The following is a 26,816-nucleotide window of genomic DNA, read 5'->3' on the forward strand; positions in this document are numbered from 1 at the left end:
GTCAAAGGTAAACTATTTTATTACAGTTTGTGATTATGTTACGCCTGTGCTGGTTGAAATAGTTGTTTTTTATGGGGCTCTATCCTCAGATAATCGCATCGTATTCTTTCGCAGTAAATCCCTTTTTAAATCTGACAACGCAGTTGGATTAGCAAGATTCTAGGCTTTCGAAACATGTGAGACACTTGTATTTTCATGAATGTTTAATATGACTATTTATGTAGCGATCAACGTATGTTGTCGAATTTCATCCCGCTACCGAGTTCGGTGCGCAGAGAGGTTAACATGCATGAAACCAAGGCTTTTACGGTTACAGAAGTCTACAAATGAGAGCGTCTGGGGAATGGAGGTGGAGATAGGCACTGCAGGGCCTGGATTAACCTTTACATCACCAGAGGAACAGAGGAGGAGTAGGGTAAGGGTACGGCTAATGTTTATAAGAACTGGTCGTTTAGTACGTTTGGAACAGAGAGGAAAAGGAGCAGGTTTCTGGGTGTGATAGAATAGATTCAAGGTATAATGTACATTCAAAGGTATGGTAGGATGTGAATACAGTGGAGGTAAACCTAGGCATAGAGTGACGATGAGAGAGGTATTGTCTCTAGAAACATCATTTCAACCAGGTGATGTCACCTCATGTGTGGAAGGTGGAACTGAAGGGTTAGCTAAGGCATATTGAGCAGGGCTAGAGGCTCTACAGTGAAATAAGACAATAATCACTAACCAGAACAGCAATGGACAAGGCATATTGACATTAGCCGAGTTATCATAGGGGTCCAGTGAGTAGTTTAGCTGGCTGGAGACACGGCGATTCAGACAGCTAGCGGGCCGGGGCTAGCAAGCTAGCAGAAGGGCCTTAGAGGGACGTCGCGACAGAAGAAGTCTGTTGTAGCCTCCTCGTGCGGAGCCTTCTCGTGTGGTTCCGTCGGCAGACCAGCCGTGATGGATTAGTAGGTTTCCGTGTAGTATAGGGGCCCAGTCCAATTGGCAAAATAGGTATAGTGGCCCAAGAAATTGACCGATGGACCTATTCAGCTAACAATCCGATATGCTCTAGACAGCTAGCTGGCTGTGGCTAGCAGGCTAGATGGGCATTCAGGGGACATCGCGACAGAGGGACCCGTTGGAAAAAGTACAGTCGTGATGGATTAGCAGGGCTTCGTGTAGTAAAAAAGGGTCCAGGCCAATTGGCAAAATAGGTATTGTAGCCCAAGGAGTGGCTGATGGACCTCTTCAGCTTGCCGGGAGATGGGCCTAGGATGGGCTAGCTCCAGCCTATTTGGTGCTTGCTTCGGGACAGAGACATTCGCCAGGCGTAGCCACTCGGATTGCAGCTAGCTAGCTGCGATGATCCTGGTGAAAAGGTTCAGAGCTTGCGGTAGGAATCCGGGGATATGGAGAGAAAATAAGTCCGGTATGCTCTGGTTTGAATCGCGTTGTGCAAACTGGCAAGAGATTTCCGAGCTAGAGGTTAGCTGAAGACCGCTAGCAGTGGTTAGCTGACTAGTAGCTAGTTAGCTGGCTAGCTTCTGTTTTGCGATTCCGGTTCGAAAGTAAAGAAAAATACTTTAGAAAATAGCAGATCCATACCACAATGGGTGAGGCAGGTTGCAGGAGAGTATTTTGAAGTTGAGGTTTAGAAAAATATTAAAAAGATATGCAAAGGAAAAAGATATAAAAAGATATATACACGGGACACGACAAGACGAGGACAAAGACGTCTGACTACTACGCCATCTTGGAAGATTATGAGGCCAGAATGCTCGGATCAACCCTTCTCCTCTGCCAGAGTGTTCAGTGTGCGATCTAAACGCCCAGAGAGCGGAACGCTCTGAATTTACAAACGGACAATCTGACAATGCTCTGAATTTACTAATGCCCAGAGGGCACTCTGGCACTCCAGATTGAATTTACGAACACACCTTTAGCTTGCTATTATGAAAATCCAATTCAACAATGCCAATAATTGTCACACCCTGACCATAGTTTGCTTTGTATGTTTCTATGTTTTGTTTGGTCAGGGTGTGATCTGAGTGGGCATTCTATGTTACATGTCTAGTTTGTCTATTTCTATGTTTGGCCTGATATGGTTCTCAATCAGAGGCAGGTGTTAGTCATTGTCTCTGATTGGGAACCATATTTAGGTAGCCTGTTTGGTGTTGGGTTATGTGGGTGATTGCTCCTGTCTCTGTGTTTGCACCAGATAGGACTGTTTTGGTTTTGCACATTTCTTGTGTTGTTAGTTATTCATGTATAGTGTCTTTATTAAAGTACCATGAATAACCACCACGCTGCGTTTTGGTCCGCCTCTCCTTCAAGTCAAGAAAACCGTTACAATAATGTTTCAATTTGACTTTTGCTTTCAAAAGCAGCTCAAACATAGAACATGTAAGAATGAACTATAGCCATTGAATTCTACCACTAAAATATACCATGCGTTATTTAACGAACAAGGCACAAGAGGGTGTGGTATATGGCCAATATACCATGGCTAAGGGCTGTTCTTGTGCATGATGCAGTGCAGAGTGCCTGGATAGAGCCCTTAGCTGTGGTATATTGGCCATATACCACAAACCCCCAAATTGCCTTATTGCTATTATAAACTGGTTACCTATGTAATTAGAGCAGTAAAAATACATGTTTTGCCATACCCATGGTATACGGTCTGATATACCCAGTTTATAAAGGGAAATAAATGAATGCTCTAGAATGCCCTTCAAGCGATTCAGGAACAAGTATTCAACAATGCCATGGTATAATGGCAGTTAATTTGACATAATTATGGAGTCCTTCCGATAAAACTTAGTGGTGCACAACTTCAGGATGTTTGGAGTCAAAAAGAGTCGACTCTTGCTCAACTCCCAAAACACGCAGAAACTGTTGCGCACACACACACACTACCTCATTGTTGCAGTCCTATTAGGAAGACTACATTTGCATTCTAGAGGACTGACATGAACATAATGCTGCACATTTGCCTATAATATTTTAATATATAAGGGGATGTGTAGGACGGTAGCAACTAGAATATTTCATTGATATTTCAGTTGTGTGCAGCCTTGACCGATCCCATGGGATGATATGCACTCTAAAAAATTAGGGGTTCAACAAGGGTTCTTCTAAGATCCTCAAAGTTCTTAGAAGAACCTTAGGGTTCTTGACACTGAAAAAAAGGTTACCAAAAGGTTCTTCCAAGAACCCCATTGGAGGTGGGGTTCGTCGAGGAACATCCTTAGTTGTTAGGTTTCTGCAAGAACCCCCAACTGCCCAACTGAAACATTTTAATTTGAAAGGACAGCAGGTGCAGGCACTTAACTGAAAAATGTAAAGATCTCCTTTAATTTAAGGTAAGGTTTGCCCCTTGTATGATCTAAATTCATATTGTTTTATGATGGTATCATCTATCTTTTCAAATTTGTGCAAATCATTCTTAAACAAAAATGGACACAATTCAATGGATATCAAACAATGAGCTAAGAATATGTAGGCTATAAAAATATGTTGAAGGCTAGCTGTATTGGGTGCAGATGACTGAACTGCTCACTTTTGTGTTTGTGTCTGTAGGTATATAAATGAGGAGGCATACAAAGGTATGTCTATTGGTATGTTATGTTATGCTATGTTATGTTATGCAGATCACATTTACCACCACCTCTTCAATGAATATCCCATAGGTCTCTACATTATGGATAAGGTATGTGTCTAAAAACCATTATCAAAACAGTTTTTTAAATTCACATTTACCACAAAAACCAAGGTATGAATACTGCTGTGTGCATGTTTTGTTAATCATCTGTATAATTACTATTTTTTGGATTCACAGACTTCAGCCTCCCTACACCTCTGATGAATAAAACAGGAAACCTGTTAGATCCCCATGCACTGCAAAATCGTTCTGGCTATGGATACAGAGAACATCAACACATTAACATCAACACGCCCGAGGATATGCCCATTGGACTTGGGGCTCTGCTGGGAGTTTGCCTCATATTGAGATTTCTTTATTCTGCTTTGGCACTAAAATCATAATAAAAACTGACAACTAAAACATTGTGTTATTGTTGTTATTGTTATGCATATTATTATTATTACTATTAATAATAATAGGGAAGGGGGGGTAGTGAAAAAATGAATCCCAAAAGGTTCTTCAAAAGATTATTTAAGGATCCATTAAAAGAGGTTATTTGAGGAACCATTTTAATGGGTTTTTCAAAGAACTTATAGTGTTTCCCCCACAGTTTCAATTTGAAGAACCCATAAAGGATACTCCGGGAACCTTTTCTTTTTAGTGTATGTTTTTTAAAAAGGCAGTAAATGAGGCTGATTGAACTGTTTTGGTGCCAGACAAGGCTCAACTGATAGCCATGTGTAGCAGTGGTAAGGATTCACTCCATGGTGCTGAAAAGAAAGCTCTGCTGTTGGGACAGCTTTATGTAGGCCCTAACAGTTTGTGAGCACCGTTATAGTGCAATTAATGTATTGTATAGTGTTGTGTAGTGGCTTTTCTAGCATGAATAAAAAAATTAAAAAGTATGTTTGCCCCACCAAGATAGATCCAGATTACCAAGATATAGCCCATGCAAACGGTTCTGGCTGTTTCTCTGCCTGTCCCGATCCTTTCTCTCCCTCGCTTGCTCTTTCTCTTTGCTATAAAAACGCTAGCATGTGTTTGGTATTCGGTCTGTTGCGTGTAGAATAGCTCAGCCTACTGATTGATAGCCCTTACTATAGTGTAGAACTTGCCCGAGACATTACAAGCCAAGAAATGATGAAATACAGCATTGCGATAGCCTATAGCCTACATCTTTTGATTACAGATGCATGGTTCTGACTGTCTGCCTGGTTGCCGACATACCTACCTAAACCTGGCTGTGGCTCTCCCATCTCTTTCAATGCAATTCAATTTAAGGGGGTTTATTGGCATGGGAAACATATGTTTATTGGCTTGTTTATTGTTTACTCCATGTGTAACTCTGTGTTGTTGTCTGTGTCACACTGCTTTGCTTTATCTTGGCCAGGTCGCAGTTGCAAATGACAACTGATTAAATAAAGGTAAAATATATTTTTTTTTACATTGCCAAGCAAGTGAAGTAGATAATAAACAAAGGTGAAACAAACAACAAAAATGTACAGTAAACATTACACTCACATAAGTTCCAAAATAATAAAGACATTTCATGTGTCATATTATGTCTATATACAGTGTTATAACGATGTGCAAATGGTTAAAGTACGAAAGGGAAAATAAATAAACATAAATATGGGTTGTATTTTGTTTGTGCTTTTTTTGTGGCTACAGGTCACAAATATTGCTGCTGTGATGGCACACTGTGGTATTTCACTCAGTAGATATGGGAGTTTATCAAAATGGTTTTTTTGTGGATCTGTGTAATCTGAGGAAAATATGTACCTCTAATATGGTCATACATTTGGCAGGAGGTTAGGAAGTGCAGCTCAATTTCCACCTCTTTTTGTGTGCAGTGTGCACATAGACTGTCTTCTCCTGAGAGCCAGGTGTGCCTACGTCGGCCTTTCTCAATAGCAAGGCAATGCTGAGTCTGTACATAGTCAAAGCTTTCCTTACGTTTAGGTCAGTCACAATACCTGCCACTGTGTACTCTTTGTTTAAGGCCAAATAGCATTATAGTTTGCTCTGTTTTTTGTTAATTCTTTCTAAAGTGTCAAGTAATTATCTATTTGTTTTCTCATGATTTGGTTGGGTCTAATTGTTATTTCTCTCCCTCGCTAACTCGCTCTTTCTTTGCTGTGAAAGATGCGAGAGTTTGTGTTCTCGAACTGAATAGACGACGGAAGTTGCAAAAATACAGAATGAGTCGAGGAGTCGATTCCTAGCGGAAATGGGTATCGACACCGGGAGTTGACATTATGGAGTCGACTCCTCACCACTACTAAAATTGGCTGGCTAACTAACACACAGTGCAGATAAATTATTCGAATTCATTGTTTTACACAATATATTTTCACAGTACTGGCAAACCATGTTTGACTAACTTCCTCACCAACATTAAGGACTTTTTATACCATCAGGTTCATGTCTACTCAAACGGTTTTATATTAGCTTCACTATACAGAGCAGGGATTGGCTACTTTCATGGTTTCCCCTCACTGGGCGGGACTACACTACTTAAACAGCTTGGTCACAGGATGTGGATCGTAACGCGTGGGTTAGTTTTTGGTTTGCTGGGCAGCAGTGGAGTCGGTAGAGCAATGGTAAGCATGTTTTTTGTGCTAAACTTTTATGCTAGGTAGTTATTGGTTTGTGACATTACGTGTAATGAGTGTTTGAGATGTTAACTAAAGGTAGGTCAAATACTGGACTGCTATTTTTACACAATGTCGAGAGGTACAACGGTTAACTCTGTCCGATGTGGAACATTTTCCAGCCAGTTTGGAGAAATTACCTAGCTTGCCCGTCAGCTGCTTGCTAATGGTCACCCAACAAACGACTGCTGTTTGTCTGTTTTCGAGTTAGATTTTTTTTTAAACGTTTTAACAAGTGTCGGTCTAAATGCTGTGGTTTATCTAGTTAAGGTACTGTTGACGAATCAACTACTAGTTGTCTGGCTAGCTAAGCCCAATTTTTATACATTTTTGCAGAATGGCGGTATAATAATCACGAGCCTAAAATGAACGTGCAGACCAAGTAATTAGTAATGAGAAGTCTATGGTTGTATCATGCAAACGTACAACTTTAACATAGGAAGTGACTGCGCGTAATCGCGCCATCGTCAAGTTTGAGTCCAGAAAATAACGAATTCATTGCTATCAGGATTTGAGGATGTGGGGGAGAAGTCTCGCGCTCCCTGAAAGTCATACCAAATCAACGTTGCGGTTATTGGTAGTGTTATTGTAGTTTACTTGTGGTACCTAATCCATGTGACTATTTATCAGCCCACCATTGGAGAAACAATACATTTTTATACCGTGTTCACGTTCTAGTCGAAATACGGACTCCTCCGGCTTACTTACTAGTTATACACGTGCCGTGGTCAACCAGTTAGCAAGTCGGAAATTTTCGGTCTTGTTCCGACTAACATCTGAGTGTAGCATTATGAAGACATGACAGCTAGTCTTGGCAAACTGCTCGATCACGTGAGGCAGCCTTGTCTCATAGACTGACTGTAACATGGTCAATTTAAATGCGTGACACCCCAATTAGTTCGTGGTTAACGTAACCATACCTATTAAGCCCATGTCCATCTATAGATTAAAACTAATAATATTCTGCTTTGTAATTTAAATAAATTCTTGACAGTTTATTCTAAGCCAATCAGATTTAAAGTTATGTCCAATTCCCCACTTAGTGGGAAATTTCAAAGCTGAAAACAGGCAACCTTCAGAAACTAATTTTCCCTAGTTGAGTAACTTCTGGCAAGTTATCATACTTTATCTAAATTTAGAGTAATGTGCTGATATATTTCATAGACATTAATTACTGTCTTGTTTTTTTCATGCTAGTATGAAGTTTTAAAGGAATGTGCAATTGGCATGGACTGCAGGAATGGCCACTAGAGCTGTTGCCAGAGAATTGAATGTTCATTTCTCCACCATATGTCATTTTAGAGAATTTGGCAATGCGTCCAACTGGCCTCACAACCTTAGACCACGTGTATGGTGTTGAGGTGAGTGGTTTGCTGACATCAACTTTGTGAACAGAGTGCCCTGTGGTGCTTAGGCAATGTTATGAACAGGCATAAGCTACAGACAACAAACATGATGACAATTTGATTGCATAGAGATACTGTGACTAGATCCTGAGCCCATTGTCCTGCCACTCCTCTTCCAAACATGCATTATCATGTTTCAGCATGATAATGCACAACCCTTATGTCGGAACCATCTTTACATAAATCCTGGAAGCTGAAAATGTCCCAGTAATTCCATGGTCTGCATTCTCACTAGACATGTTGCCTATTGAGCATGTTTGAGATGGTCTGGTTTGGCATGTACGACAGTGTGTTCCAGTTCCTGGCAATATCCAGGAACTTCGCACAGCCATGAAAGTGGGACAACATTCCACAGGCCACAATCAACAGCCTGATCAACTCGATGCAAAGTAGAGGTGTAGTGCTGCTTTCGGCAATGGCAGTCACACCAAATTCTATGTGGCATTATATGTATCTGTATTTCCAGTCATGTGAAATCCATAGATTTAGGGTCTAATGAATGCATATCAGTTGACTGATTTCCTTATGAACTAACTCGCTTACCTTTTGACTGTTCAGTATACATTTGTGGGCTTAACCTGTCTGGTACAAGTGGGATGCTAGCGTCCCACCTCAACAGCCAGTGAAATTGCAGGGCGCCAAATTCAAAACATAAATCCATAATTAAAATTCCTCAAACATACAAGTATTTCACCATTTCTAAAGAAACTTCTTGTAAATACAGCCACAATGTCTTATTTCAAATGGGTTTTACGGCAAAAGCACAAACGATTGTTAGGTCACCACCTATTCACAGAAAGCCTTACAGCCATTTTCCAGCCAAGGAGAGGGCTCACAAGTCAGAAGTTGCAATTTAAATGAATCACTGACCTTTGCTCTTATCAGATGGCACTCACAGTTACACAATAAATGTTTTGTTCAATAAAGTTAATCTTTGTCCAAAATCTCATTTGAAATTGGTGATGTTCAGAAATGCATGGTCTCAAACAAATATCTGGTGACAGTGCAGAGAGCCACATCAAATAACAGATACTCATCAACAATGATGAAAGATGCAGGTGTTAAACATACGAATACAGAACCTTCTCCTTAATGCAACCGCTGTCAGAGTTCAAAAAGGCTTTATGGCGAAAGCACACTTTGCGATTGTTAGGTCAGTGCCTAGACACAGAAACCCATACAGCCTTGGTCGGAAAATGGATAGTGTTACAAAAGTCAGAAATATAATTACTTACTTTTTGATCTTCATCTGGTGGCACCCACGGGTGTCCATGTTAGACAACAAATGTTTCTGTTTGCTAAAGTTCATCTTTATGTCCAAATACCTCCGTTTTGTTGCGTTTTTGTTCAGAAATCCCAAGGCACAATGCGCACTCAACACTACGACAACGTACAATAAAAGATAGTAGAAACATGTCAAATGTTTAAAATCAATCAGGTTTGTCATAAATAATCGTATTTCAACCGGACAAAAGCTTTGTCAATGGAAAAGGATCGCTCCCGATCATGTGCTTGGTTCACATGATTCCACTGTCCCCTCATTGAAAGCGGTGTATCTCCCTAATTTTTCAGAGTAAAAGCCTGAAACAATGCCTAAAGACTAGTCACATTTTAAGGAATCCATTGAGATTGTGAACTGGGTCTTAAGTCTTTGTATGTTGGATAGGCTTTCAATGGAAAAACTGCCTCAAAATAATACTACTACTTGGTTGGATTGCTCTGGTTTTTGCCTGCCACAAGTTCTGTTATACTCAGACATTATTTGAACAGTTTTGTAAACTTTAGTTTTCTATCCAAACCTACTAATTATATGCATATCCTAGCTTATGGGCCCGAGTAGCAGGCAGTTTAATTCAGAATGCTGCCCCCTACCCTAGTAAAGTTAATAGGTACACTTACCTTTTCACCTAAAGTAACCGGTCTTATGTAGGGTAACGCAAACCTCTAGCAACCCAACGGTTGTGTGGCTGTGATGAGATTCTTACACAGCTTTATTTTAGCTAATCGGCAACTATTTTGCATGTTACCTAACCTTAATGCTTTAACCTGCTTAACTTTAGCCAGCTAGCTAATGTTAGTGTTGGCAAAACAATTTGATTTTGTAACAGTACATTTTTTCCAAATTCAGAAACCAATTGTACAAAATGCAATTCAACAGCACAATTTGTTGGATTTGCAGTCAGAATAATACACTGAGATCAGGTTGCGTGAAGATTGCAGTAGCATGACACGTGCTAGATTAGTGTTTCCAGGGATAGGCATCTCATCAAAGATTGCGCAGAAGTTGCCCTTTCCCTTACTGATCACCTCAACTGACCTTAGATCAGTGTCATTCTTCACACAGGCTATTCTTATAGGCCTAGCTGCCATGTTAAGGTCATGAGGAACCCTGCCCTCTTACTATTTTTTTTATTTTTTCACAATCTGCATATTATCCCTCCTGTGGCTAATGATAGAACAGTGGCGTCTGTTTGCCTCAATAGCTCCGATCTAAGTTAATTTACTAAGGAGTTATTCTGTACTCCACTTCTCAAATACCTTCAGCATAACATCCAGTGTGTGCATGACCATATTACTGTTTTTCATAACTCTATTTAATGTCTTAAATATCTTTCTGAAGCTCTAAGATTTCTCATGAAGGCTGTTGCAGTGACTTATTTGCTTATGACTTAAGGTTCAGCAGTCCAAATGGATTGGGTGGATTTCCAGCCCATTGCAGTCACTCCTGTTTTGTTTCATATTGTACAACAGCTGATGTAGTAGTTTATTTATCAGTGCTATGTCATAATATTTGCTGGTTGACAATCCAGTTTAAACAGGATCTTCTAATCAGCCAGTTGTGTGGGTGGTGTTTTGAAAGTGAGTACGCTTCACGTAGGCCCTTATCAGTATTGAGAAATGATTGAGTCATTGTCAGGGCCATCAGGATTTATGAAGATGGAACAAGTCTGTCACTCCCTGAAGTCATACTAAACGTTGCAGAAGATTTGTTGTTGCGCTTATGGAAGTGTTAGTTTGGCTTACTTGTGGTACCTGATCCTTATGCATACTGATCAGCCCAATCATTAAGGCCACGTGCCTCAATTTCCATTTTATACCACATGGTGACAATTCCAGTCGGTAACTGAGTTAATAGACCAACAGTTCTAAACCTCTTCCAATAATGGCTTGTTTTGCCCTCCCTACTCAGACAGTCCGAGCTTAATACTTGCTTTTTTTAGCAAAATACCATTGACATTGAACTATTGCAGTTAGGTACCTAATCCAGAAATGATTTTATATTGATAGAATGGCTGCTTTGGACTTATTTTTAACTGGTCATTCCATTGTCCTGGTCATGTTCCCTGTGGTTGCACAACATAACCCCTTTGGGTCAGTTGCTGTACTGTAGACTAACATCCATCTTTCTCAGTGTGCGCAAGTGGGTGACTGGAAGACAGCCAAAAATATCTTTGAGTTTGGCGCCAAGGACATAGATGGTGAAGATGTGGCCCTAGAGAAATACAGGTGAGTGAGCAGGCCCAGAAAGGTAGGAACTCACCCCATGTATTGGTATTACCTGTCTAACGTTGCCCCCCCAACGGTGTTCTCTCTCTTCTGCCCAGGGGTTTTGTCTGCGTCATCACCAACGTTGCCTCTAAATGAGGTAAGACCAGGGTAAACTACACTCAGCTAGCGGGAATGCACGCCTCCTATGCTGACAAAGGTTTACGCATCCTGGGCTTCCCCTGCAACCAGTTTGGAGGGCAGGTACGGTGCCGGTTCAAACCACTACTGTAGCATAGCCTTTTCATTCATCCACAGTGGTGTCGTGTCATGGGGGCAGTGTTACAACCAATTTGGCCACCGGACTCTGGCTTTGAATTGGAATTTCTATTCTGCCAGTCCTAATTATATGGTTTGATTGCTTCTCCTTTTCCATTCTCTAGGAGCCAGGTACAGAGGTGGAAATCAAGGAGTTTGTCAAACAATTTGACGTTCAGTTTGACATGTTCAGCAAGATTGATGTGAACGGAGACAGCGCTCACCCTCTCTTTAAGTGGCTGAAGGAACAGCCCAAGGGAAAGGGTACTCTGGGAAAGTGAGTTTTGTCCCCCCTGATGGATTTATGCTCCCTATCCTACCTATTTGGATTTGACCTGTTAGATTATTTTGACTTCAGTTTCCCAGATCATTGTAATGCTTTAACTATATGGTTGTAACAGCAGTTTCTCTCTCTGCAGTAACATCAAATGGAATTTCACGAAGGTGACTTTTTCTCACTGACATGATTAACACAATTGAATTAAGTTTCTTGCTAAACATTTTGCTATGATCTATTGTACTGTATGTCATGCTGTTCATTTCCCCCTCAGTTCCTGATCAACAGAGAAGGGCAGGTGGTGAAGAGATACGGGCCAATGGACGACCCCATTGTAAGTGGCCAGCAGTCGTGCATCAGTCTAATCTCATGTTTGACTATTTGTAGGGAAAGGATTCCCTATTGTGGCCAGTTAGATGGTTTATGAAGCACATTGGGCTACCAAAGTTGTGCCCACTGTCATTAAGGGTAACCAAAGATACACTGCTCAAAAAAAAAGGAAACACTAAAATAACAGCCTAGAGATGTTCTTATTAAATACATTTCTTTACATAGTTGAATGTGCTGACAACAAAATTATCAATGGAAAACAAATGTATCAACCCATGGAGGTCTGGATTTGGCGTCACTCTCAAAATGAAAGTGGAAAACCACTACAGGCTGATCCAACTTTGATGTAATGTCCTTAAAACAAGTAAAAATTGTGCTCAGTAGTGTGTGTGTGTGGCCTCCACGTGCCTGTATGACCTCCCTACAACTCCTGGGCATGCTCCTGATGAGGTGGCAGATGGTCTCCTGAGGGATCTTCTCCCAGACCTGGACTTAAGCATCCGCTAACTCCTGGACAGTCTGTGGTGCAACGTGGTGTTGGTGGATGGAGTGAGACATTATGTCCCAGATGTGCTCAATTGGATTCAGGTCTGGGGAACGGGCGGGCCAGTCCATAGCATCAATGCCTTCCTCTTGCAGGAACTGCTGACACACTCCCGCCACATGAGGTCTAGCATTGTCTTGCATTAGGAGAAACCCAGGGCCAACCGCACCAGCATTCAGTCTTACAAGGGGTCTGAGGATCTCATCTCGGTACCTAATGGCAGTCTGGTGAGCACATGGAGGGCTGTGCGGCCCCCCCCAAAGAAATGCCACACCATGACTGACCCACCGCCAAACCGGTCATGCTGGAGGATGTTGTTGGCAGCAGAACGTTCTCCACAGCGTCTCCAGACTCTGTCACATGTGCTCAGTGTGAACCTGCTTTCATCTGTGAAGAGCACAGGGCGCCAGTGGCGAATTTGCCAGTCTTGGTGTTTGGCAAATGCCAAACGTCCTGCACGGTGTTGGGCTGTAAGCACAACCCTCACCTGTGGATGTCAGGCCCTCATACCACCCTCATGGAGTCTGTTTCTGACCGTTTGAGGAGACACGTGCACATTTGTGGCCTGCTGGAGGTCATTTTGCAGGGCTCTGGCAGTGCTCCTCCTGCTCCTCCTTGCACAAATGCGGAGGTAGCGGTCCTGCTGCTGGGTTGTTGCCCTCCTACGGCCGCCTCCACGTCTCCTGATGTACTGGCCTGTCTCCTGGTAGTGCCTCCATGCGCTGGACACTACGCTGACAGACACAGCAAACCTTCTTGCCACATCTCGCATTGATCTGCCATCCTGGATGAGCTGCACTACCTGAACCACTTGTGTGGGTTGTAGACTCCGTCTCTTGCTACCAGTAGCGTGAAAGCACCGCCAGCATTCAAATGTGACCAAAACATCAGCCAGGAAGCATAGGAACTGAGAAGTGGTCTGTGGTCACCACCTGCAGAACCACTTTATTGGGGGTGTCTTGCTAATTGCCTATAATTTCCACCTGTTGTCTATTCCATTTGCACAACAGCATGTGAAATGTATTGTCAATCAGTGTTGCTTCCTAAGTGGACAGTTTGATTTCACAGAAGTGTGACTTGGAGTTACATTGTGTTTAAGTGTTCCCTTTATTTTTTGAGCAGTGTATTATTGAAAGGCTAAAGGGCTGGCCCTGATTTTGCTAAACCTCTGTATAACGCTGTAATGGGAACCTTGCGCTGACTCATCTCTCACAGGTGATCGAGAAGGACCTTCCTAAATACCTGTGATGTCTCTGATTTCTGAGCCCTTGTCCATCCTGCCGGCTGATCTCTCCTTTGGGATTGTGGGTATAAGTGGCTGTGTCCTGGACCAGTGACGGCCTGTCTGTAAACCCGGCCTGCGGCGAGGACAGGCCTGATGAAACCTAGCGTGCAAAACCCCCAGAAACCACCCACTCATACCCAGTTAGAACACAGGAGAGGACTCGATAGCTACAGCAGTTTGTGTATATTTAAAACGCTGCACTCCCAAGCACAATACCCCCAACAAATTAGACCTATTGCATCCCCATAGTACTGATATGAATGTCCAACTGTCCCTGCTTCCTATAAATTGTGAACTTTGTCTGTACCAGTGTTAGTAAAAAAATATATATATATTTGAAGCTGTTTATGGTGGAATAAACTGGCAAAGCTACTGAAACTGTTTATGGTCTGTAATTTATAAATTACATTGTACAACAAGTTGATGACTTGCATGAAATAGCTATTTTATGACTTTTTACTGGAAGATATTTTACTCTGTAGGTTATATAGCCTCGTCCTTAATTTTGGGATGGAAATTACTTGTGCTGCCAGTCTACCCAACTGGACATCATTTAGTGGGTCAACATGCCCAATGAAATTGATTTGATTTTGCACAGACTGGGTTTTTGTCACTCATTAGCTGAAATAAGTCCCTGAAATGTTCAATACTCGCAAAGCTTATTTAGTCAATTTTGTACACCTCTCTGAGCATTTCTCCTTTGCCAAGATAAGCCATCCACTTGACAGGTGTGGCAAATCAAGAAGCTGATTAAACAGTTTTTGGAATAAATGAACTTAGAAAATAGAAAAAATATCAGTCACCTTTTGCATTCCATAAGAAGATGCAGACACTAGAGGTGCTAAATCAAGTTAACACTCCATCCCCTGCTGACTGAACAATTTTAGATGAGAAATGATCAAAAAAACTGGCAGTGACACTGGCCACTAAAATGTGAAGTTTTGTCACAATGTCATGTTTTGAGAGTAATTGGCTTGCTATCTGCAAGAATGTTCTCCAGAGCTGTTGCTACAGAATCAAATGTTAGTTTCTCTACCAATAGCTGCCTCCAATGTAATTTTAGAGAATTTGTCAGTATGGCCAACAGGCATCACAACCACAGACCATGCGTTACCACGCCAGCCCAGGACCTCCATCAGTCTTCACGTGCTGGATCGTCTGAGACCAGCCACCTGGACATCTGGTGAAATTGTGGGTTTGCACAAATCAATCTCCAGAAACTCAAACTGCCTCAGGGAAGATCGTATGCGTGCTCGTCCTCGGCAGGGGTCTTGACCTGATTGCAGTTCGTAACTGACTTCAGTGGGCAAATGCTCACTTTCACTGGCATGCTGGAGAAGTATGCTCTTCACAGATGAATCCTGGTTTCAGCTGTACTGGGCAGTAGGGTTTTGGAATGGGCAGGCATAAGCAACAAACACAATTGCATTTATGGAAATTTGAATGCATAGAGACAGGTGATGAGATCCTGAGGCCTAATGTTGCATTCATTTTCTGCCATCACCTCATGTTTCAGCATGATCATGCACAGCCCCATGTCCACAGGATCTGTACACAATTCCTGGAAGCTGAAAAGATCCCAGTTCTTCCATGGCCTGCATACTCACCTGACATGTCACCCATTGAGCATGTTCAAGATGCTCTGGATCGGTGTATGACAGTGTTCCAGTTCCCGCTAATATACCAACTTCACACAGCCATGAAAGATTGGGACAACATTCCACAGGCCACAACAGCCTGATCAAATCAAAGTTGAATTGTCATGTGTGCCCAATACAACAGGCCTTACAGTGAAATGCTTACTTAAAGGCTCTAACCAACAGTGCAAAAAATGTTTTAGGTGAACAATAGGTAAGTAAAGAGATAAAAACAACAGTAAAAAGACTGAAAAATAACAGGCACTGGTTAGTCTGGCTGGTTGAGGTAGAATGTATAGTTCAAGTGACTATTCATATGATAAACAGAGTAGGGGGCACACAATGTAAATAGTCCAGGTAGCCATTTGATTATCTGTTCAGGAGTAAAAACTGTTGAGAAGCCTTTTTGTCCTAGACTTTGCACTCTGATACTGCTTGGCATGCGGTAGTAGAGAGAGCAGTCTATGGCTGGGGTCTTTGACAATTTTTAGAGCCTTCCTCTGACACCGCCTGGTGAAGAGGTCCTGGATGGCAGGCAGTTTAGCCCCAGTGATGTACTGGGGCTGTGCTCTATGTGAAGGTGATGTTGCGCTGCAGGAGGCATATGGTCATACCAGATACTGACTGGTTTTCTCATCCATGTCCCTACCTCTTTAGGGTACAGGATCGGTGACCAACACATTCATATCTGTATTCCCAGTCATGTGATATTTATAGATCAGAGCCTGCATGTTGCGTTTATTGCTCAGTGTGTATGAGCATGTCAACCGCAAGAGGATGCTCCGATGACATGTATGATAGACCATCTTCCTTGAATGAACCAGACACAGCTGTGAGAATGCAACCGAGTGGGTTTATAATGCTCGAGAGGAACAGTATGATACAGCCACAGCTGCGTATTATGCGACAAGACATCCCCCGTGGTGTGTGCATCATGCTCGTACAATTGCCACGATGAAGATACGACTAGTGTTGAAAAGGCGATGAGGCCAACTATGTAGCCTATTCAACGTGATGTCAGAGTCCTATACATTCGGCATTCGCCATAGCGTCAACGAAGGGCAAATAACGCGCCGTTTATCTGGGAATTGTAAATGGATGAGATTGCGACATCGGGGGAGGCCGGGGGAAGCATGCCCACGTCTGGGGCGGAGAGATCGGACCAGATAGATACGGTCGGATTCTTGCTCAAGCTTTCTTCTGCAGACATGGGTTCGTATGCCTGTGTGGTAATTATGAGACGAATTGACTCACAACATTTGCATTATTTAGAGCTCGTTCAGATGAGCTCAAGCGTCAGTAGAGCGCTGGCACTGTTCGATGGTGCGTAAAAGCGTTCATGCGGGTTTTGGTCCAGCTGTCAAATATGGTTTGTCTCAGTAGCCTAAATGATCTGTCAGTTTCCACACCTGATAAATGATTAACATTAATAGGCCTATAGCTAACCAAGATAGTCACTCTGCTATTTAAGACTAGGACAAGACGCCAGCCACCACCACAATTCTAAGAAATTAATGCAGACATTGAGCATGCAGAACAGAAGCTGATCTACCTCAAAATGTTCAGAATGTACAGGTTGTTAGGCAATGTCCAGGGCCTGACTATGTGTAACTGGTCTGAAAACACTCCTGCCTAGTTCAGGTCAGGACCCTCTACAGACTAGTCTGTCTTGGCAGTCTGTGGCATCAGATCATGGTCAATTCATAGTCTATCAGCAGGAAACAGAATCAGTCCTACAACCTTAGTGTGTGTGAAAGTCAATCCTCTATCTATACAATTCTTTGACCATCTTCAATGCTTATTTATAGATCAAACTAGGCCTATGTCTTTGTCACATAAAAGTATAACAGTGTAAAATACAAAACATAAGGAAGCAGAGAGAAACCTGGAGGTGAATTATTAATGAACAGTAATGTCCAGAGCCTCTCTGCCTCTGCTTTATCTGAGCATCACCAAATGACCAGGTGAGCTGGCTCTCACCTGGGGGCAGAGTATATACTGTAGGCAACAGCACAATACTTTACCCTATTATAATATTCCTGGGTAGCCCTGAATATTGGAAGAGCACCTTATACCAGATATGTATGTAAGCGGAAGCACAATTGCAATGGAAGAACAGAAAATTGGGTAGTTGAATTCTAGTCTATTAAGGGATAATATCTATTACATCAATCTCAGAACCCAGAACCAAATCTCTCACATGCGCAGGCCAGCTACTCGATTTGGTGTCTGTAACGAGAGACCATTTCATATATGTATATATAACAGCAGTGTAATGTAACCAATCTTTATTTAAAGATGATGAGTCAGAGAGGAACTGGATGCAGTATGTGTGTATTAGACGTCATGTTAACTGAACCATCAAGCTGTACTCCATCTTCTGTGCTTCCTCTCATTAAAGCCGTACAAGCAGTGTTAAACACACACACGCACACACACACACACAGACACACACAGACACACACAGAAGTACAGTGTACAAAAGTGTACAAAACATTACTAACACTTGCTCTTTCCATGACATGGTAGACTGTCCAGGTGAAAGCCATGATCACTTATTGATGTCACTTGTTAAATCCACTTCAATCATCAGAGGAGGATGAAGGGGAGGAGACAGGCTCCAGTGCTTGAATACATTAACAATGAAAAGTTGAATGCCATGGCAGATTCCATATTGCACATGGAGTAAATGGACATTTAATGGTCGACAGCAGTATTTGTATTCATAGTTCACACATACAGGTAACTGCCAAAATAAAGGAAACACCAACATAAAGTGTCTTAATAGAGCGTTGGGCCACCATGAACAAGAACAGCTTCAATGCACCGTGGCATAGATTCTACAAGTGTCTGTAACTCTACTGGAGGGATGCGACACCATTCTCCCATGATAAATTCCTTAGTTTGGTGTTTTGTTGATGGTGGTGGAAAAACCTGTCTCAGGTGCCGCTCCAGAATCTCCCATAAGTGTTCAGTTGGGTTGAGATCTGATGACTGAGACGGCCACGACATATGGCTTACATTGTTTTCATGCTCATCAAACCGTTCAGTGACCACCCATGCCCTGTGAATGGGGGCATTGTCATCCTATGGAGGCATAGACATGGGAACCAAAATAATGGCCTGCCCAGCATTTTTATACATGACCCTAAGCATGATGGGATGGTAATTGCTTAATTAACTACTTTCAATATACTTTCAACTCAAGTGTTTCCAATATTTTGGCAGTTACCTCTACTCTTGACATTGCAGTCAATTCACCATTGCATTTTCACAGTTTTCCATCTGTAGAGAAGCAGCATTTCCCCCACACACACACAAAGAAACAGCCCTGGTAATCAGTTTACTGTCACGCTGGTATAAGGGATTGGGAGACAGGCACAGGAATGCGTAACATGGTATAAGGGATCGGGAGACAGGCACAGGAATGCGTAACAGGGGTTTTTAATTTACCCAAACTACAGCGTGCCGTGTAAAGGCACGGGACGAAGACCAAACAAACACTATTACAAAACACAGTGTTGACACCCAAACAAAGGAGCGAGGAGTAACTCGAATAAATAACACAATCGCACAATCATTATCACACGGGATGAGACCCGTAATCGTCTGCACAATATACGTGGCATGAAAGCCAAAACAACATAGCACAGGTACTTTCACGAACCAACGGACATTGTAACAATAATCGACAGGACAATGGTAAACCAAGTACACAATTACTAATCACTGGGAATTGTTTTATTTATTTGTTATCTTTAACTAGGCAAGTCAGTTAAGAACAATTTCTTATTTTCAATGACAGCCTAGGAACAGTGGGTTAACTGCCTTGTTCAGGGGCAGAACAATAGATGTTTATCTTGCCAGCTCAGTGATTCAATCTTGCAACCTTTCGGTCACTGGTCCAACGCTCTAACCACTAGGCTACCTGTCACCCCCTGGAATAACAGCCAGGTGTGTGTAATGAAAGTTCCGGAATTGTGCCGTGACATTTACCAGCAGCACTTAGACTAGTGACAGTGCTAGAGACTGGCATCTGGTCCACTCCGCATCCAGCAGACCTTTAGCCACTCTCTCTTTTTACTCCCTCACTCTCTCTCTCCTCTCTTTCCCCCCTCTCTCTCCTCTTTCCCCTCTCACTTTCTCTCATATATTCTTTACACTCTCTCTCCTATCTTTCCCCCCTCTCTCTCTCCTCTTTTCCCCTCTCTCACTTTCTCTCATAAATTCTTTACACTCTCTTCTCATCTCTTTCTCTCTTCCCTTTTCTCTTCTCTTTTCTCCATTCTCTATTAACCCTAAAGAGTGGATTGGATTATAAAACATCATGTATGATTATTACATAAGACAAGAGCAGGACAGACACACAGTAACAGTGACCACTGAGCCATGGGGACTGAGATGATACGATACGATACATTGATATGTCTGTTCATGTGAATATAACCCCATAGTTACTCACTCAGGGCTTATTTGTGAGGCACTATGTTTCAGAATGCAGATCCATTGTGAGGCTATTTGAAATAGCGCATTATACCTTTTATACATACTGTAGTTGAGCATTCTGACTTCCACCAGCACAAAACTACTCAAGGCTGAAGGTGTCTGATTTAGACTTGAATGAGCTTGAACGGTGGAGAATGTGGATGTGTTCAGTGTGTGTGTTTACATGCTTGTGTGGGGGTGTGTGTATAACTGCTCTATCCCCTAGACGGCAGTGTTGTGCTATTAGACAATCTTACACAACTCTTGTTTATGTCTCAATAACACTCGGCATCAGGCGGCCATATTGTGAGCCGGCCAGTGAGAGGCTTAATCCTCTTTATACCATCTCTCGCACGCACACACACACACACACACACACACACACACACACACACACACACACACACACACACACACACACACACACACACACACACACACACACACACACACATACACTCACTCCTAACAGTCTAATTTAATACATTCCAATACAATCTCTGAAAATTATGCCGCCTCTGGAAACTTAATCAGTCATTTTATGATCTGAAACATTCTGCTTTTTCAAACTATATTACAAAAATAACCTTTGAGCATAAAAGGATGCCAGTGTCTAAGGCATTGATCCAAATCTCGATTTACAACTTTCTCATGTCGCTTCTGAATAACCGAGTGATGAACGAGACTTGGAAGTCTGGTACCGCGAGACTACGTTGACCCTGAAACAGTAGTATTGTATACTGTAGTATGGTGATAGGTTGCCTTTGAGTATAGCTCCTCAGCAAATTATGTCCTGACCTTAATCCTACAGCACAGAGGTACTATCTGGGTACGGGCTACCTGAGGGTTCTGTCTGGTTTTGTTTGGGTGTTCCATTCTGTTTCTGTTCCACCATCTACTTGAGTGTTCTGTCTTTCTGAATGTTCTGTATGTCTGAATGTTCTGTCTGTTGAATGTTCTGTCTTTCTGAATGTTCTGTCTGTTGAATGTTCTGTCTGTTGAATGTTCTGTCTGTTGAATGTTCTGTCTGTCTGAATGTTCTGTCTGTTGAGTGTTCTGTCTGTCTGAATGTTCTGTCTGTTGAGTTCTGTCTGTTGAGTGTTCGGTCTGTTGAGTTCTGTCTGTTGAGTGTTCGGTCTTTCTGAATGTTCTGTCTGTTGAATGTTCTGTCTGTTGAATGTTCTGTCTGTTGAATGTTGTGTCTGTTGAATGTTGTGTCTGTTGAATGTTCTGTCTGTTGAATGTTCTGTCTGTTGAATGTTGTGTCTGTTGAATGTTGTGTCTGTTGAATGTTGTGTCTGTTGAATGTTGTGTCTGTTGAATGTTCTGTCTGTTGAGTGTTCTGTCTGTCTGAATGTTCTGTTTGAATCATCTGCCTTTCTGAGTGTTCTGCACATATGCAGTAATTAGGAATTAGAACTCTGCATGACTGGCAAAGTCCTACAAAAGACCCTGCTAGGAAGACAACATTCCAGAAACTAATCTGTAGTCTGAAGGCCGTTAGCCCAGTGTCATTGCTAGACCTTAAGATCAATAACTTAAAAGATTGGGTCGGTCTGTTGTGTGTCTCATTGTTTTGGCCCTGGTGTGTCTATCTGTCCTCTCTCTCTCTCTCTCTCTCTCTCTCTCTCTCTCTCTCTCTCTCTCTCGTTTTCTATCTTTCGTTGTTTCTTTCTTTCTTTCTTTCTCTCTCTTGCTAACCTCCTTCACGGGCCATCTTCCTGCAGCTTGTTGTTCCAGTAGCTGGCACCTCTCTTAATCCTGCACTCTGATTGGATGCTCACTGCTCAGGGCATCCAGTCTACTGGGAGATGGTGGTGGTGTCAACCAATGACAGGGAGTTCAGATTAAAGAGTCAGGACTGATCTACTCTAGAAATAGATTTTATCTACGTCAGCTGCAGACAACAACTAGCGACAGGTCTGAATTTTGGGGAATCTTTGAATGTGTTTTTGGTAGCAGCAACTGCAGTGCCATTTTACCTTCAGACTTGAGTGACAGAGAGGTGAGTGAGACATTCAAAACTCTTAAAGGGTAGATGTGTTTACGCAAACTCAAGGTTTGCACTCTGATAAGTGTTAAAGGTATTACTGTAAGTACAACCAGAAGTGTTTCTTGGGTTGAGTCTGGCTGTGCTTGTACATATCCAGGAAGATTAGCCCTGATGGTACTACCAGTGGGTATTCTGATTTCATTTGTGGATTTGTTATTTGAATTCTGGGCATCAGCATTAGTCAACTACCCTGTTCTAGCTTAGAAACAGTAATGGCGCCGGAGAGGATGGCTGCCGTTTTATTGGCTTTTATCCAACCGTGCTATTTGTTTGTTTTTTCGCATTGTTTGTAACTTATTTTGTACATAATTTTGCTGCTACCGTCTCTTATGACTGAAAAGAGCTTCTGGACATCAGAACATCAATTACTCACATTTGGACTAATAATTTTTCTTTAAGAGTTGGATGGGAGGGATTTACTCAGACACCCGAACAGGCCCTCATCCCCGTCTTTCGCAGGAGAAAGAGACGATTTCAGTCGACGAGTGGCAAATCTACCGCTGCCATCCGTACTGTTAGCCAACGTAAAATCGCTGGATAAATGGGACGAACTCAAAGCAGACATATCCTACCAATGGGACATTCAAAACTGTAATATCTTATGTTTCACCAAGTTGTATCTGAACGACGACCTTAATATAACATACAGCGGGTGGGTTATACACTGTATCGGCAGGATAGAACAGCAGACTCCGGTAAGACAAGGGGTGGCAGTCTATGTATGTTTGTAAACAACTCCTGGTGCACGATATCTAAGGAAGTTTTGAGGTTTTGCTAGCCTGAGGTAGAGTGTCTCATGATAAGCTATCTACCTAGAGAGTTTTCATCTGTATTTTATGTAGCTGTCTACCTAGCACCACAGACCGATGCTGGCACTAAGACCACACTCAATGAGCTGTATACCGCCATAAGCAAACAGGAAAACACTCATCCAGAGGCAGCGCTCCTAGTGGCCGGGGACTTTAATGCAGGGAAACTTAAATCAGTTTTCCCTCATTTCTATCACCATGATAAATGTGCAACCAGAAGGGAAAAACTTCTAGACCACCTTTACTCCACACACAGAGACATGCACAAAGCTCTAACTCGCCCTCCATTTGGAAAATCTGACCAGATTCTATCCTCCTGATTCCTGCTTACAAGCAAATATTCAAGCAGGAAGCACCAGTGACTCGGTCAATAAAAAAAGTGGTCAGATGAAGCAGATGCTAAACTGCAGGACTGTTTTGATGTCACAGACTGAATATGTTCCGGGATTCTTCTGATGACATTGAGTAGTACACCACATCAGTCACTGGCTTCATCAATATGTGCATCGATGACTTTGTCCCCACATTGACGGTACGTACATACCCCAACCAGAAGCCATGGATTACAGGCAACATCCGCACTGAGCTAAAGGGTAGAGCTGCCGCTTTCATGGAACTGGACTCTAACCCGGAAGCTTATAAGAAATCCCGCTATGCCCTCCGACGAACCATCAGACAGGCAAAGCGTTAATACAGGACTAAGATCGAATCGTACTACACTGGCTCTGGTGTTCCTTGGAAGTGGCAGGGCTTGCAAACTATTACAGACTACAAAGGAAAGCACAACCAAGAGATACCCAGTGACACAAGCCTACCAGACAAGCTAAATAACTTGTGTGCTCGCTTCGAGGCAAGTAACATTGAAACATGCATGAGAGCATCAGCTGTTCCGGACGACTGTGTGATCACGCTCTCCACAGCCGATGTAAGATGTAAGACCTTTAAACAGGTCAACATTCACAAGGCTGCAGGGACCGTAGACCTGACGTCTGTAGCCATGAAGTGCTTTGGAAGGCTGATCATGGCTCACATCAACACCATAATCCCAGAAACCCTAGACCCACTTCAATTTGCGTACTGACCCAACAGATCCACAGATGATGCAACCTCTATTGTACTCCACACTGCCCTTTCACACCTGGACAAAAGGAACACCTATGTGAGAATGCTATTCATTGACTACAGCTCAGCGTTCAACAGCATGGTGCCCTCAAAGCTCATCACTAAGCTAAGGACTCTGGGACTAAAAACCTCCCTCTGCAACTGGATCCTGGACTTCCTAACGGGCCATCCCCAGGTGGTAAGGGTAGGTAACAACACATTCGCCACACTGATCCTCAACATGGGGGCCCCTCAGGGGTGCGTGCTCATTCCCCTCCTGTGCTCCCTGTCACTCATGACTGCACGGTCAGGCACGATTCCAACACCATCAATAAGTTTGCCGATGATACAATGGTGGTAGGTCTGATCACCGACAACGACGAGACAGCCTATAGGGAGGAGGTCAGAGACCTGACAGTGTGGTACAATGACAACAACCTCTCCCTCAACGTGATCAAGACAAAGGAGATTATTCTGGACTACAGGAAAAGAAGGATCGAGCACGCCCCCATTCTCACCGATGAGGCTGTATTGGAGCAGGTTGAGGGCTTCAAATTTCTTGGCGTCCACTTCACCAACAAACCAACATGGTCCAAGAACACCAAGACAGTCGTGAAGAGGGCATGACAAAACCTATTCCCCCTCAGGAGACTGAAAAGATTTGGCATGGGTCCTCAGATCCTCAAAAGGTTCTACAGCTGCACCATCGAGAGTATCCTGTCAGATTGCATCACTGCCTGGTATGGCAACTGCTCGGCCTTTGACCACAAAGCACTACAGAGGGTAGTGCGTACGGCGCAGTACATCCCCCAGGCCAAACTTCCTGCCATCCAGGATCTCTATACCAGGCGGTGTAAGAGGAAGGCCCTAAAAATTGGCAAAGACTCCAGCCACCCTATTCACAGACTGTTCTCTCTGCTACCGTATGGCAAGCGGTACCGGAATGCCAAGTCTAGGTCCAATAGGCTTCTAAACCGCTTCTACCCCCAAGCCAAAGGACTCCTGAACATCTAATCAAATGGCTATGCAGACCATTTGCCTTGCCCCCCCCCTCTTCTACGCTGCTGCTACTCTCTGTTATTATCTAGTCACGTTCATAGTCACTCATATCAAGTTCATATCAAGTTCATATCAAGTTCATAGTCACTTTAATACCTCTACCTCGACTAAACGGTGCACATTTTCTCTGTACCGGTACACCCTGTATATAGCCTCACTATTGTTATTTTACTGCTGCTCTTTATTCGTTACTTTAATGTCTTACTTATTTTTAGGTATTTTCTTCAAACTGCATTGTTGGTTAAGGACTTATAAGTAAGCATTTCAATGTAAGGTGTACTACACCTGTTGTATTCGGTGTGACAAATAAAATTTGATTTGATCTGAAACAGGTGTGAAAAATACAAGCGTAATATAATGCATTTGATGGATGGTCCGCGTGTGTGTGTGTGACACCTTGTTGGGTTGGTAAGTGATGACCACCTGCACTTGACTGCCAACGAGGGCAAGAGTCCAGAATTGTATGGTTAGGGCAGCATGGGTCAAGTCTCAGGTTGATGTGTGTGTGTGAGTGTGTGTCGGTAATGTCAGTGTGTGTTGGGTATGGTGTCCAACACTGGTGATAGTAAACTTGGGTTGGCCCATTATTATTCTTCACTACACCCCTCTAGCTGATGTTTCCCAGAGGAAATACACCTTTAATAGTAGTAGAGATATAGTATAGAAACATAGATGTACGTAGCTTGATTTTGGTGTTTTATACCTTCCTGGCCATAACAGGTGCATACTGGGGCCTTTTATCCTGGTTCATGTATGTATCTCACAATTAGGCCCAAATTATGCATTGATGTTCTCTTTTTCTCTCTTCTCTGTTTATCAACAAAAGACACTGGTCATAGGGAGTCTACAATAACTAGTGAGGTGAGGGCTAGTTACACACACACACACACACACACACCTAAAATTACATATGTTTTTATGCAGTGCAGCATGCTATGTAAGTAACCCACAAGTAAAGCCAGTCTCCCCTCTTCTCTGTCAGATGCCGTCCCCCACAGCTCAGGGTCTAGGCCCAGGTCAGGAGAAGAAGATCGGCCACAGGAGAGTAGATGCCTCTGGAGAGACCACCTATAAGAAGGTACACTACTCCTTTCCTCTCCTGCATCCCTCTCTCACCTTTCCTCTCCTGAATCCCTCTCTCTCCTTCCCCTCTTATCTTCATGTTCTTCTATTCTCTCTCCACTATCTCTCCTCCCTCCATCCCATACCTTACTTGTCTCTCCTTCTTCCCTCTCTTCCATGTCCATGTCTTCCATGTCCTCTCCTACCTCTCTGTTTTCTTCCTTCTTCTCTCCCCAGACCTTTCTGTACTTCTTTGACTTCTCCTATCTCACTGTCCTCCTCTCATCCTTTTCCTCCCTCATTTTAATTTTCATGGATCTATTTTGGTGACTTGGGGTTTGTAACCTGCCTGCCTGTGCCCTCCAGACCACGTCCTCTGCCCTGAAAGGTGCCATCCAGCTGGGCATCGGCTACACGGTGGGCAACCTGAGCTCCAAGCCAGAGAGAGATGTCCTCATGCAGGACTTCTACGTGGTGGAGAGCATCTTCTTCCCCAGGTGTGTGTCTGACTTTGTGTGTGTGTGTGTGTGTGAATGGCAGATGTGTGTCTGACTTTGTGTGTGTGTGTGTGGATGGCAGATGTGTGTGTTTACAAATGGAGAGGGGTGTTTTTTTGTATTTGGTGTGTGGATAAAACCACCTACAAAGTGAAATGCTCTCTAGTACAATAACTCATTCTATC

General features: G+C 42.9%; 2 protein-coding genes across 6 annotated transcripts in view; both read left to right on the forward strand.

Moving 5' to 3' along the window:
* The first annotated feature begins 6,076 nt into the window (after positions 1–6,076).
* Positions 6,077–14,311, forward strand: LOC112260797 (phospholipid hydroperoxide glutathione peroxidase-like). 2 transcript variants are annotated; one of them, XM_024436147.2, is made up of 7 exons: positions 6,077–6,231; positions 11,101–11,195; positions 11,294–11,438; positions 11,618–11,769; positions 11,912–11,936; positions 12,044–12,103; positions 13,859–14,311. In XM_024436147.2, the coding sequence occupies exons 1-7, from the start codon at positions 6,166–6,168 to the stop codon at positions 13,889–13,891; spliced, it is 576 nt and encodes a 191-aa protein (XP_024291915.2). In that variant the 5' UTR covers positions 6,077–6,165; the 3' UTR covers positions 13,892–14,311. The 2 variants fall into 2 exon arrangements, with proteins under 2 accessions (XP_024291915.2, XP_042184857.1); XM_042328923.1 differs by lacking the exon at positions 6,077–6,231 and adding an exon at positions 7,581–7,643.
* Positions 14,312–16,303: 1,992 nt separating this feature from the next.
* LOC112260798 (phosphatidylinositol 4-phosphate 5-kinase type-1 gamma) overlaps positions 16,304–26,816 on the forward strand; it is a 36,844-nt gene continuing 26,331 nt past the window's right edge. Inside the window, exons 1-4 of one of the 4 annotated variants that reach the window (XM_042328925.1) lie at positions 16,304–16,777; positions 25,899–25,933; positions 26,055–26,150; positions 26,501–26,631. In XM_042328925.1, the coding sequence (XP_042184859.1) occupies positions 16,660–16,777; positions 25,899–25,933; positions 26,055–26,150; positions 26,501–26,631 (380 nt within the window). In that variant the 5' untranslated portion in view covers positions 16,304–16,659. Of the gene's footprint in view, positions 16,778–21,912; positions 22,056–25,898; positions 25,934–26,054; positions 26,151–26,500; positions 26,632–26,816 lie in introns of those variants that run through there. The other 3 variants (XM_042328924.1, XM_042328926.1, XM_042328927.1) reach the window with 3 other exon arrangements.

Source organism: Oncorhynchus tshawytscha, linkage group LG10 (genome assembly GCF_018296145.1).
Source record: "Oncorhynchus tshawytscha isolate Ot180627B linkage group LG10, Otsh_v2.0, whole genome shotgun sequence".
Lineage (NCBI taxonomy): Eukaryota > Metazoa > Chordata > Actinopteri > Salmoniformes > Salmonidae > Oncorhynchus > Oncorhynchus tshawytscha.